This window comes from Myodes glareolus, chromosome 23 (genome assembly GCF_982192425.1).
Source record: "Myodes glareolus chromosome 23, mMyoGla1.1, whole genome shotgun sequence".
Taxonomy (NCBI): Eukaryota; Metazoa; Chordata; class Mammalia; order Rodentia; family Cricetidae; genus Myodes; species Myodes glareolus.
The window spans coordinates 47,350,100-47,362,152 of NC_142048.1; the positions used below are offsets into that span (position 1 = coordinate 47,350,100).

The window sequence follows — 12,053 nt, forward strand, 5'->3', positions numbered from 1 at the left end:
ATAATATCTAATATAATAATATATGTGTATATATATGTACACACATGCACACACCTTGGAATTTACTGGTCTCTATTAATCCACTTGGGAACTCTTGTTTGTTGCTTGCGTGCATCACTATAATAGCAGTTCTCAACCTGTGGGTCGCATCCTCTTTGGGGCAGATTGAATGACCCTTTCACCGGGGTGGCATGTCAGATATCCTGCATAATCCTGCATATTAGACATTTACATTATGATTCAGAACAGTAGCCTTTATTAATTATATGCACACATATAAAACCATTTTACTTCATCTTTTCTCTACTTTTAGTATTCTGTTTCATTCTGCAGTGTTTCAAAGCCCTTCCTTTGGCCTTAGTCCCTCACCCACACGCTGTTAGACCAGGTCTCCTCAGCTCCTGTTCCAGGATGTCTCCATGGGAACAGAGTATCTTAGAGTTCCTTGCCTCCTAGCGTGTGTGTGTGTGTGTGTGTGTGTGTGTGTGTGTGTGTGTGTGTGTAAGCGCAGTTGACTGGAAGATCAGCAGGAAGGCAATGCAATCTTTCTCCTAGGCCTTGTTTGAAGTAGAGTCAGGTCTGTGTAGATGCTTGCTTCTCCATCTGTAGATCTCCTTTCTCCTGAGAACACTTTTCCATGGGTCCTGAGGCAGTTCATTCATGTGGTGACACCCCTGGATTGAGAATTAGCTTACTTTTCTGTCTTTTTAATAATGTTTTTTTTATTAATTCTCATGCTCAGAAAGCATAATCAAAATAGGAAGTGGTTCTCTGGAAGGGGACAGTTTAGAAAAGATTTTGCTCTTCTTGAGTGACGTTTACCAGAGGAACAAATCGAGATGGATATTGAGTGCTCAAAAATATGAATAATAAAATAGGTGGGATCTACACTAAAATCAGCATGCTTCCTGGGCTGGCTGAGGATCCATTTTGATTTGCAGTCTGCTTCTCAATGGATGTCTTTATCTGAGATTGGAACTGCAGTGATTGGTTGGCAGAGCTTGAGATTCCAAGTTTTCCCTCTCTGTCTACTTGGTTTTTGTGTACAGTTTTTCCGTTTGGGTGTACTGGCTTCATAGAAGGTTTGGACTATTCTTTCTATGTCTATTATTTTGAATAATTTCTTTGAAAGTTAGGTAAAATTCTGCTATGATTCCATCTGGCCCTGGAGTTATTTTAGATGGGAGGCTTTTTATTCCTACTTCAGTCTCCGTGGTAGATAATTAAGCTAGACCCCAGAGAAGGATATGTCTTGGCACTTTTTAAATCTGCAAAACTCATACTGATGGCTTTGGGACTGAAATCATTTTGAGCACTTTAACTTGAAAAGTGTTTTATTTTGAGGAGTCACTTCATCTGAATGACTTTATTCAATAGTTTATATAAGTTAGGCAATAATAAAAGAAGACCATGACTCCTGTGTTACTGGGCATTAAGACTTCAGATTCTATATTTTACCTCAAAATCTGGTGTTCCCCAATTGGGTGTCTTCCCTATGGCATGTTCTGACTTTAATATTCAAACGTCAAAACTAGGATTTCAAACTTAGATACAACAAACATTAGGGAAGCATACCTATTAGGTTTTTTCATACTCATAGAATTTTTCTGTGTTAAGTTACACGCATGTCTACACTATGTGTAGTTTTGTGGGGGTTTTGTCACCTTATACTAATAAATGTACAAATAAAACATACAGCTAAATTAAAGTAGCCGGAGATATACATAGCAAAGTAAATTATTTCAAGGTACGCTCAATATAAAAAGAAGTAGAGAATAAAATTTTGTGATTACAAAGACATTTATCACTTGCCTTTGTTTTATTCTTATATAATATTTTTTCTCTTTAATCTTCTCTATTTTAGTGTCCAGAAGACATAGGTTTGGAGGGATTGTCGGTAGTTATCACTCAACTGATTGGCCTTCAAATAGGATTATCATATGATGATGTCAATAATTGTTCCTGTCCCAGAGCTCCATGCATAATGCAACAGGAAGCCGTGTAAGAATTTTTATGATGAATTTTACCTTTAAATTCTTTGTTATACTTTTTTATTTTATTTATGTGTATTTTGCCTGCATGTATGTCTTTATGCTATGTGCAGGCATGGTGCCCAATAAGGACAGAAGAGGGCATCAGGTCCAGGGTCCCCTAGAACAGAAATTGCAGTTGTGAACTACAATGTGAATGCCAGGAATTGAACCCAGGACCTCTGCTTAGAACTGCTGAGCCATCTCTTTAGCCCTCAGTTGTAACTAATTTTGCACATGTTCTTCCAATATTGATCTTATGATTTGATGAACATTGAAATATTTTTATTAATTTCTACATTATAAGTTGGAATGTTATATTGTGCTTGATAAGATAGCATATAAAGTATTTTCCATGTGTGTGTGTCCAACTCAGTCCATGTCTTGTAGGTGGAGATTGCTCATTCATTCCCAGCTGCCCAGTCCCAAAATAATCACACAGAAACTATAATAATTGCAATACTGTTTGACCAGTAGCTTAAGGATATTTCTAGCTAGCTCTTACATCTTAAATTAACCCATTTCTGTTATTCTACATTTTACCACAAGGCTCATGGTTTACTGTCAAGGTTCTAGAGCATCTGTCTCCTGCGGCAGCTGCATGACTTCTCCCTGATTCTGCCATCCCAGAAGTCTGGGATGGTCTCGCTATTGACCACTCATCTTTTTATTAAACCAATCACAGTGACATATCTTATTCCTCAACGTTTAACCTCTGCTGAAGTATATATTTCTATGATTTACTAATGGAGCATTGTCTAAATGTGTTTTAGTAGCTAAGTTTATTTATCTGAGACTATTATTTTGCTTTAGGAGTTCCAGCGGGGTGAAGACTTTTAGCAACTGTAGCATGCATGACTACAAGCACTACGCTTCAAAATTTGTTGAGAAATGTCTTGGTAACCTTTCAAATGTGCAAGAATTACGAGAGAGTCAGCCCGTGTGTGGTGACGGAATTGTGGAAGCTAATGAAGAGTGTGACTGTGGCAATGACACGGTGAGGACTGGACATTCATGTTTGGCCACAGTTGTTCTAATCCAAAGAGCACAGAGCATGTTGTCATAGTGCATGCTGGGCGTATCATGGCATCTTTAGTGTAGAATTGATATATGAGAATGAAGATAAATCAATTGCTTTCCCACATCTCTTTTGTAGGACATGGTTCTGTGTAGCCCAGCCTGACCTTGAACCGGCCTGCAGGCTGAGATTGCTGATTCTTTCTAGGCTTGACTGCCCGTCATGCCAACTGTGTCCACTGCTGCTCCCAATGATCAAACTTAGTCTATAAACAAAATCTACAGCTGATACTTTCAATGTCTTGTGACCTCCTGAGATGGCCCTACTCTGAAGTTTATAGACCTCCCATACTAATCCCATATATCATGTGCATTAAGAGCCATCCAGAGAGTAAAGGCCAATTAGAAAGACCTGAAACTTCCAGGATAGAAAATAAGAGAGACCGATATGTCTTAGATGGAGAGATCAAGAGATGCGGGGGTCATTTTAACCATGTGAAATGAATAACAGCGGTATCACAGAAGCATTGCAAACAACCATGGCACTAGAAGCCTCCAACGCCGTCTTAATATACAGACTCCATATTCTGTTACTTTGTGAGAAAATGGAGGTGTCTTATGACGTAGACAGGCCACTGCCAACACTATTAATAGGAAAAGTGTCCATGAATAAATACTTAATGTGTCTTGGTTTCCTTCCTAAAGTTTAGCTTCATTCTCAATAGAAATGTGTAGCAAAGAAATCATTAATGATAATATTGAAGAAAGTTTGTGTTTCTCCTGGAAAGTCACACTCCCCCGGACCCCAAAGCATTCCATATTAGTAAATTCTGAGTCAGTTACCAAAATGTTCATGTTAGAGATCAACAATGGATTTAAATGCTATTTCCTTAGTGCTTTCAGTCACACATACTTTCGGTAATTCTACAAATAATAAAAGCTGAGGATAGTGAAGCTTCCTTGAATATCATTAGGAGCACAGCATGCGAACTAAAGTTGGGATAAAAGAGCAAGAGCTATTAAGTTGTGGGTGGTGGTACTTTCCTAAAATCCCAGAGCTTGGGAGATGGGGGCTGGAAAGTGAGGGGGTCACTGGCATCCTCCACTGTACAGTAGAGTAATCTTGGCCACATGATAGCCTGTCTCAGAAAGGAAGGGGAGAAGAGGAGAAGGAAGGAGAGCTGGGGCATCTATCCTAACCGGAATCCTCTTTCTTCCGAAAGTGCAGGAATGCCAGTTTAAAGAGTGCTGCAACTCTGAAACATGCAGGCTGAAAGCCTCTGCGAAATGTGGCTCTGGACGATGTTGCACACCAAGCTGCGAGGTGAGTGGCTGGTACTTAGCAAAGGGAAGTTGAGCCGCAGTAATGCAAGGCGAGATTGATTAAAACCACGTGGAATGATCCAAAGAATGTGGGCTCTAGAGATTCCATGATAAACCACCATGAGCCTGAAGGAAGATGTCCTAGACTGGTGCTTCCGAGTCTATGGTATGGGAACCACAAAGCTTAGCGTCTTCTAGATGCTCGAATGGGATAAAAGATGTACACCACGCCATGGAGCGCGGCAATAGTCAGATAACTCACCAAGTCAGATAAATGATGGCCAATGGAAATTATAATGGGCACAGTAGACAAAGCATACACAGGGCAAAGCCCTCACAGGGTGGTAAGTAAAGGCACATGGAGAGCAGCCAGAATTGGTTCTGGCATTGCAATGATTACCTTTTAATTAATTTTTGTTGCAGGCGTGTGTGTGTGTGTGTGTGTGTGTGTGTGTGTGTGTGTGTGCGTGCAAGCATGCCATGATACATATGTGAAGGGCAGAGGATAACTTGCAGTCATACTCTCTCTTCCATGCGGGTTCTGGGGATTGAACTCAGGTTTCAGGCTTGACATCAGACACCTTTAGCCACTGAGCAATCTCACCAGCCCTGGTTGCACACATTTCTTATTATTACACAAATGCACAATAACTTGTGGCAAAAACTGCAGCAGCAGTTCAGCACTATCCCTAACACGATGTGGTTGGGGGAGAGAGGAAGCTCCATAATGGAAATACTTCAGCATCCCCATTCTTACAAATCAACAATATATAAAAATTGCATATGTTCCTTTCCCCCAATTGTCCTCAGCTTCCTGCGGTGCTGAAGTTTGAACCTGGACCCTTGTACATTCTCAGGCCTGGGATCTTTATTTAGTCTCTCACTTTGCAGCCCAGGCTGACTTTAGAGCTTGAAATCCTCCAGCCTCATCCTCCCAAGTTCAGGAATTATAGGCTTGTTTCTTTATCTAGCTCAAATTTTCTATTAATATTAATTTAATATAGTAAAACTTGGTTAATGAGAGTTGTGTTAGAACAATCAACAGCAAAGCAGCATCTTCCTGAAGGGTGGGGTGGTTTCACAGCCTCCCAAAAGTCAGTTCACAGAGTGTCTTCCTACAGTCTGCTCGAGTCTGCCCACAGTCAATGCACGGTCCACCCACTGTCTGCCCTGAGTCTGCCCACAGTCTACCCCGAGTCTGCCCACAGTTCCTATCCTTCACCAACTTTTCCTACTTTTATCATTTTGCTTTCACAGACGCATCACAGGTGACCCATATGTGTAAACATACAAACTGAGCATCATGGGTAATGCACATAAGATCTGTTTTCACATGCGGTTGATCAGTCCATCACTCCTCTGCTGCTGGATAGTGTGAAAGTCTCACAATGGTACGCCACAGGTTATTAGTACAGTCCCTGGTGCAAGGTCACATGATATATTCACAAGCAGTGTTTAGGACACACCACAGGTTATTAATACAGTCCCCGGTGCAGGGTCATGTGATATATTCATAAGCAGTTTTTAGGACACACCACAGGTTATTAGTACAGTCTCCAGTGCAGGGTCATGTGACATATTCATATACAATATTTAGAAGTAGCAACTCACTTTTAGCTAGTTACTTGTCATGGGACCTGCTGAATCCTGCAGCAAGTGGACTTGAAACTTTTTAGAAAATGGAAGGATGATTTTCCAAAGAAAATGCTCTACTCTGAGTTCCAACATATGATACTTAAGTTGCTTTGTAAATTAAACACAAAGTAAAATCATTAATCTACATCTTTCTTTTACCTTTACTATTTAGACTTCGTAGCTATTATTCTATTAGTTTCCCAGACTTTAATAATCTTTGATTAATTGCATAATCCCTTCTCATAATAAATCACTTTTACACAGTAAGCAAATCTATTTCCCCCCTTCTCTCTTTTCAGAGTAGATTCAATAATCGACCCTTTCGTCCTGTCATATCCATACAGATGCTGCATAAAGCACTGCTGTAGCCATCAATGCTGCTGCCACCTTTGTTTCCTTTAGTTCACGTGCAAGGAGAAAGAAGATAACACCATGTATTCCATTTTCTACTCTGTTCATTTCCCTTTGCAAATATCTGTGGATTATCATATTTCTTATATTTTAATTGCACTTCCCTTATTTAATGGTTTGTTACTTTATTCAGTGAAGGATTAAACTCAGGTCTGTGTGGATGCTAGGCGTATACTGAGCCACACCCCTGTCCTGTGCCTATGCTAGGCAAGTGCTCTATCACTGAGCCACACCCCTGCCCTCATGCCAAATTTCTCACACCTGAAAGCCTCCCTTGACTATTTCGTATAGTCTGGGTCTACTGAGAATGGGTTCTCTCAGCTACTGTTTGCCTAGGAAAGGTTTTATTTCTCAATAGTTTTTAAAATCATTTTTGTGTGTGTATGAATTGTCACGTGTATGCCACAGCATAGGTGGAGGTTAAAGAGCTAATTGTAAGAGCCAGTTCTCTGTTTCCACCATGAGGTCTCCAGGCATTGGGCCCCTGTCATCACCCTGTTTGGCAGCAGACACGTTTGTCCGCTGAAGTGTCCTGCTGGCCCTCTCATTCCTCCTGACGTGTATCTCCAGGGTAGGAAATTCCAACTTTACACCTTTTTTAACCATTCTTCTATTGAGGGGCACCTAGGTTGTTTCCAGGTTCTGGTTATTACAAATAGTGCTGCTATGAACATAGTTGAACAAATGCTTTTGTGGTATGATAGGGCATCTTTTGGGTATATTCCCAAGAGTGGAATTGCTGGGTCCTGAGGGAGGTTGACTCCCAGTTTCCTGAGAAACCGCCACACTGATTTCCACAGTCCCTGCACAAGTTTGCATTCCCACCAACAATGGATGAGTGTTCCCCTCACTCCACATCCTCTCCAGCATAGGCTATTGTTGGTGTTTTTGACTTTAGCTATTCTGACAGGTGTAAGATGGTATCTCAAAGTGGTTTTGATTTGCATTTCCCTGATCGCTAAGGAGGTTGAGCATGACCTTAAGTGCCTTTTGGCCATTCAAAGTTCATCTGTTGTGAATTCTCTGTTCAGTTCAGTATCCAATTTTTTAATTGGGTTAATTAGAGTTTTAGTGTCTAGTTTCTTAAGTTCTTTGTATATTTTGGAGATCAGACCTTTGTCTGATGAGGGGTTTGTGAAGATCTTCTCCAACGAGGATGCGATCCAACCAGATTCTCTGAATGTGGCTGGATTCTCTGAATGTGGCTGGCCCGGAGTCTTTCTGAAAAGCCATTGACAATGACACTGGTACTTGTTTCCCCTGCATATACTGGATTTTGGGGATCCAGTCTGTCTGGACACTCACCTTCCTGGACCTGGAGGGAGGGGGGAGGAACTTGAACTTCCCACAGGGCAGGAAACCCTGTCTGCTCTTAGGGATGGAGAGGGAGGAGGAGAGGGAGTGAGGGGAGTGGGAGGGTATTGGGAGGAGGGGCGGAAATGGAAACTTTTATAATTTAATAAAATTACTTTCTAAAAAAAAAAAAGGAAATTCCAACTTGAGATTTTTCTCTTTCATTTCTTTAAAGACACTACTTTATTTATTAATTATCTTTCTATTTCACTAAACATTAGTTCAATTACATATGCTTATAGCGTGTGTGTGTGTGTGTGTGTGTGTCTGTGTGTCTGTGTTTTCAATACATAGGGTAGTTGAACATTTGAACACTATAAATATTTTGTTATGGATGGCAACAGATGAGAAATGTGGTCAACCAGCCATAAAAACGCATCCGAACTATGCAGAGAGACCCTTTTGTTCTGGGAATATCAACGGCGGTGGTGAGATGTGCATTCCTTAAATGAGAATGTGATCTTCATTAGGAATTTGCAAATATTAAAGAGATCCATTGTCTCTCCAACACAAATAAGCTAGTAAGAGTCAAAGCTGGAACTGGCTTCCGGGTCTTGCCAACATCAGAGGTGGAACCAATTGTTCTATGCTTCTCAATCCACATGTGGCTCGTGTTGGAATTCACAAGGCTGTGGGCAGCTGCCAGCCTGCTGTCCGTGGGGATCTATGTCTATCCCGAAGACAGTTGCCCTTCTCTGGGCTTCCCAGTGGACATTTTACCTGGATTCCCCTTTCTAGAATTCTTAGCCTGGGGAGGCGTCAGTCCCTCAGCCACAACCAGACATGTTTAACTGACTCCTTTGACCAATAATTATAGAGTCATTCGCAGCTCCTGATCTTTTTTTCCTCCTGTCCCTAGCTGTCACCAGCAGGCACTCCCTGTCGGAAGGCTGTTGACCCAGAGTGTGACTTCACAGAATATTGCAACGGATCCTCTAGCCACTGTGTCCCCGACACCTTCGCAGTGAACGGCCATTTGTGCCGGCTGGGATCTGCGTACTGCTACAACGGACAGTGCCAAGCTCTGAATGACCAGTGTGTCAGCTTATTTGGAAAAGGTACTGCTTTCTTTTGTATTTGTGCTGCACTTGGATGGCTCCGTGGAGTATATATTACACGCCATAGAGAGAGCCTAGGCGAGGAAGAGCCTGGGTCACAGTTTTAAGGAGGGTTAAACTGAAATTAAAGAAAAAAAATTAAAAGCATAATTGAAATTTTCCAAGAAAAAAATGCCATGTAGGTTTGGTTTGAAAAAAAATGTTGGCCATTTCTCCTAAATTATATTAAAATATGAATAGCAGATAAGCAGATAGTGATGCCTTGATTTTCTATTATCTACCACATTCATAATCCAGTATTGAAAACGTGAGCCTTGCAAAGCTGACAGTGAATGCCATCCACATGTAACATGTTCTGTTCTGACCAAGGAACTGGCAATGCAGCAGCAGCCACAGGCTACCTGGCCAGAGCTCCTGTCTCTGATTTGTGACAGATTTTGTTTGTCTGAGGCAGTCTCATTGTATAGTCCAGGCTGACTTTGAACTCACCATCCTCCTGTCTTGACCTTATTCATATTTTTTAAATAACATTTTTAGAGGACTCTAGATAAGACTCCTGCTTGCCTGCTGGTGTTTTTAGGGTGCCCCAATATGATTATCTATGTGTCAAGTGATTAAAATAATTTGAATACACAACAGATTTACAATGCAATGTTAGACACCAGATCAATGGATTTGGGAAATAACAGGAAATACACTTCAAGATGAGCAGAGAACCTCATGGACGTGTGAGTTATGACTGGACTTTGAGGTGGGAGAACAGTTAGGATGGATGGAGTTTCCTGTCTGAGAAAACACAACACAACTGGGCTTTAAAGGAAAAGACTGGTTTCCAATTAAAATGTGGAGAGGAACTTCATTAGAACAGAGCTTAAAAGAAGAGAGTAAGAAAAATCTGCCACAGTCAACAGGAAGGGTGGCCTGATGTGGGGAGGGAGCCTTCAGAAAAATCCTCCAGTCAGAGCAGGTATGGGTATATTCATAAGTCATTAGGAGTCTAGTTAATATTGTGAGAATAATAGACTTTCCCCAGGCAATATGACCTGTCTAGCCGCATGTTCTTATCCCAAATTACAGCTATGTGTTCCAGTGTATGGGATTGGCCTTACATCCGAGCAGAAAGTGGTTGGTTACTCCCAGGACATTAAAAAAAAATATCTATCTATCTATCTATCTATTTATTTATTTTTACAGTATTCTATCTGTGTGTATGCCTGCAAGCCAGAAAAGGGCTCCAGACCTCATTACAGATGGTTGCGAGCTACCATGTGTTTGCTGGAAATTGAACTCAGGACCTTTGGAAGAACAGGCAATGCTCTTAACCGCTGAGCCATCTCTCCAGCCCCCTCCCAGGACATTTGTACCACTAGTGTACCAATATGCACGTTTTGCTAGGCCATTGTAATTGTAGTGTACAAGATCTCAGGCGGATAAGTAGGGTAATGACTTTTTTGTTCTGGTAACATGCATATTGTGTAGCAGCACCATTAAAGTTAGCCAATAAGGATGAAACTTTCAGGTCGTACCAGCTTGGTAGCATCTTCAGCTACAAGATCTTCCCGTTCAGTTCTGAAAAGTAGCCACGAGCATTGGCAATAATCTATAATGTTTGGGGAGCTATAGGACCTCTCTAAGAGGCAACCTGTTCCTGGCACTGGACTTATTACTTTATAAAGACTAATTGGAGCTAAGTTGCCTTGTTATAAGGTAACTCTGTTTAAACCCTTTTTAAATGTAATTTTTTAAATAATCTCGTAATGAGCACTATATTTACCATACTCCCTTGCTCCTCCAACTCCTCACGTGTTTCCCCGTCTCTCAAGTTCATGATCTCTTCTTTATTGTTTCAAACATATGCACGTATGTAGTATAAGTATAGTCAGTTGAGTCCATTTGGTGTTGAGCCTATGTGTTTGTGTTTCAGATTACTTGGGATTGAATAACATTACCTGACAGCTTGATACAGGAAAAATTGGTTTTGCCTCTTTCATCAGCCATTGGTTGCCTGTAGGTCTTCATCTGGGGAGAGAGCCTTTTCCATTGCTGTACTAACCACTCCTGTAATTGTTCAGGCCCTGGTTAGGCAACAATGTTTTTGAGCTTTTGACTGATGCAGCCTCCCTTTGTGTATAGGAGACTATCAAACAGCATCTATCCCGATCCTCTGCCTCTTTGTTTCTCCTCTGAAATGTCCACTGAGCCTTGGGTGTAGTGGTTATATTGGAGATGTGTTCATTGGGGTTGGGCACTCCATGGCCAGCTGTTCTCTGTGTTTTGACCAGTTGTGGATTTCTGTGATGGGCTCTCTGATGCAAAAAGAAGCTCCTTGCATGAGAGGTGAGAGTTACACTTACTTGTGATCTAAGGAGAGGCCTTCAAAATGCAATTATAAATTATACTCGCTTAAGATAGCAGCAGTAGTGGACTTTCCTCTAGGTTCCATGGCCCCACCAGCCAGAGAGTTGGCAAGTTTACAGTACCAGGCATGGACTCCCCTGTGCTGAGAGTGCCTTAAGTCCAATTACACAGCTGTCGGTTACCCTCACGATAGAAATGCCACTATTACACCTTTTAGGACTCTTGCTGTTCTGGCCATTGTGGTTCAGGCAGCTTGAGAGCTAATCCCCAGGGAGGGCTGCTTCAGGTCAGATCCAGCTTGATTGTGTCTGAAGTACTGTAGTGTTTGAAGCAATAGGGACCCACCTTCAACCTCTGGGAGGCAACTAAAGCAATGACAATGGTGGATATGATTTTCGAAGACTCCTTGACTCCTCTGCTCAACAATTCTAAAGGCAGTTTCCCATGCCTGACCCCAGATTGTTTGCTATGTAGTCTTATGTCTCTTAATGGGAGTGTTATCACTGCAGGTGGCATGCCTTCATATATATAATGTGTGTGTGTACACTCATTTGAATGATATCTTGGCCATTCTGGCTTGGGGTACAAGACATCTCAAAGCCCTTTTAACTTTTATTTTCCTAACTAAGCATGCTGAACACTTTCAAAGATATCCCTTACCCATTTTTTTTCTTCCTTTAAGAACTTTATGTTCAGATCTGTATCTCACTTTTTACTTAGGACGTTTGGTTGGAGCAAGTTTGTTTTGGGGTTTTTGATTCTGGGTATGAGGCCTCTGTCGGCTGTGTAGTTGGCAGAGGCTATCTCCCTTTCCACAGGTTTGCCTCTTTATCTATAAGAAGCTTTCTATTTTATGAGGTCCCACTTG

The 12,053-nt window shown here is 41.4% G+C and overlaps 1 protein-coding gene across 2 annotated transcripts in view; it reads left to right on the plus strand.

Moving 5' to 3' along the window:
* The window catches only part of Adam18 (ADAM metallopeptidase domain 18), a 59,425-nt gene that overhangs the window by 19,261 nt on the left and 28,111 nt on the right, over positions 1-12,053 (plus strand). For both annotated transcript variants that reach the window (XR_007236262.3, XM_048456387.3), the window contains exons 11-14: positions 1,865-2,001; positions 2,844-3,027; positions 4,276-4,371; positions 8,629-8,827. Coding sequence is in view for 1 of the 2 variants with exons in the window: in XM_048456387.3 (XP_048312344.3) it covers positions 1,865-2,001; positions 2,844-3,027; positions 4,276-4,371; positions 8,629-8,827 (616 nt within the window). In the remaining variant the exon portion in view is untranslated. The remainder of the gene's footprint in view (positions 1-1,864; positions 2,002-2,843; positions 3,028-4,275; positions 4,372-8,628; positions 8,828-12,053) is intronic.